This window comes from Acanthisitta chloris, unplaced genomic scaffold, assembly GCF_000695815.1.
Source record: "Acanthisitta chloris isolate BGI_N310 unplaced genomic scaffold, ASM69581v1 scaffold1974, whole genome shotgun sequence".
In the NCBI taxonomy this organism is placed as follows: domain Eukaryota; kingdom Metazoa; phylum Chordata; class Aves; order Passeriformes; family Acanthisittidae; genus Acanthisitta; species Acanthisitta chloris.
In genome coordinates, this window is record NW_008670752.1 from 30954 (window position 1) to 32919 (window position 1966).

The following is a 1966-nucleotide window of genomic DNA, read 5'->3' on the forward strand; positions in this document are numbered from 1 at the left end:
ATGTCTTGCCAGGCCTTCCCTAGGGTGACCTGTCTGCATATGGAAACAACAGAGCACTTAAAACCAATAAACCAATTACAAATACTCAATAAAATACTAATGTATTATTTTAATATTGCAAAATGTGATCTTTGTCAGGCCATTACCTAGCTACATCACAACAATCCTCTTGGTGCAATAGCATTTAACATTCTTTAGTAAGGCAAGTTCTGCTGCTGTTTGAAGCTTATCTTACAATACTCAGTTTTAATCCAATCACAGAACTTGCAGAACACTAATAAACATGTATGTAAATAGACTAAATACTTTAGCCTAGGGAGAGAATATATATGTGTGTGTGTATATACACACACACATATATACCTTATACCACGAAATTTAGGTGCTAGGAATTCTTCAGATGGACCTTAACTCAGGTGATTTTTGGAGTCAAAATCTTCAGACAAATTAAGATGCCACCCAAAAGTGCAAACAAAGTATCTCCTGCAATGATTTGCCTGCAGTGCAAAGTATTCACTGGTGATTACTACAGTTTGCTGAAATAAGTAGTCTGTAAAAATATGATTTTGTCTATGTTTGACTCTTATTAACACTACAGGCTGTGTACTCAGTAACATCAGCAGTTCATTTCCTTTCACTTCAGTCATGCAAAGTTTAGTGGGTACTGAGATAAGAACTTTTTTTTTGCCTCTGCATTGAGGAATAATATTCTGTTGGAAAGAGGATTCACTTTGTCCCATTTGGGCTTTAAATATTTCAGAACTACACATATGGCTAACAATTTCTATTCAGCACCACTGAAGCTACATGTTACTATAAACAGTACCACAGAGTAGCTGAGGTTGGAAAGGATCCCTGGAGAACATCCAGTCCAGCCCTGTGCTCAAGCAGGGTCAGATACAGCAGGTTGATCCAGACAGCACTGAGTCAGGCTTTTAGTACCTCCAAGGAAGGAGATTCCACAACTTCTTCGAGTGACCTGTTCAAACCTTCATTCACCCATACAAGACAGAATTTGCTATGTTTCAACTGCTGCCCATTGCCACTGATCCTGTTATTGGGCACCACTGAGAAGAGTCTGTGTCTGTATTCTTTACACCATCCCATCAGACACTGATAACATGGGTGACAGATCCCCACCCTGAGCCTTCTCTCCCTACAAAATCCTAAAGTCTCACCTTTTTGCAGCAAGAGCTCCATAATTTCTGTATATCCCATCTGTGCAGCCAGTGCTAGAGGTGTGAGCCCATAGCCACTGCGAGGGTCAGGATCTGCTCCAGAATGAAGGAGAAGCTTTACCAGATCCTTCCTGCCCAGCCTGGCTGCCTCATGTAGAGCAGTTCTGTTGTGGACACACTGCAGATTCAATTTTGCACCAGAACTTATCAGCAAGGAGGCAATCTCATAGGAATCATGTTTAATTGCTGCAAGACAATAAGCAAATCATCAGACAGAATGTCATTCAACACTGTTCTATGCACTATTGCCTCTGTTATGTGGCAGCCCAGGAAAGCTCACACTGTTCCTGGCAGTGCTATTTATACACTGAGATGTGTCACCCTACACTGACAGGTTTAACTTATCAACGTCTGTTCTTTGCTTCCAGGACAGCACCAACTATACAAATGAATAATTTTATAGTAATCTCTTTTACTCTATAATCCTCAGTTCGTTTGGTGAGGAACAGAACACAGCTCTCCTTGCCACTAGATGGAGGCCACGTCCAGGGCCTTGGTGCAGTCAGGAGCTGCCAGCAGAGCTCCATTTAATCTTTACCAGCAGTTACCATAATATGAAACAAAGTTTAAAATGACTGTGTCATGTGCCTTCTTAGCTTAATAAGCCTGAACTGTTAAATCAGTAAGGATCTTAAAAGAGAAATTTGCATTGGCTCCAGTGGATGGAATGAATAGGCAACACCTTTCCCTCCTCCTCTCTTTGATCTTCCAGGCTGTGCAGGGGAGTG

General features: G+C 41.3%; 1 protein-coding gene across 1 annotated transcript in view; it reads right to left on the minus strand.

Moving 5' to 3' along the window:
• Nucleotides 1–1966, minus strand: part of ASB14 (ankyrin repeat and SOCS box containing 14) — a 15149-nt gene that overhangs the window by 3214 nt on the left and 9969 nt on the right. Inside the window, exon 8 of the mRNA XM_009073770.1 lies at nucleotides 1179–1424. Within this exon, the coding sequence (XP_009072018.1) occupies nucleotides 1179–1424 (246 nt within the window). The remainder of the gene's footprint in view (nucleotides 1–1178; nucleotides 1425–1966) is intronic.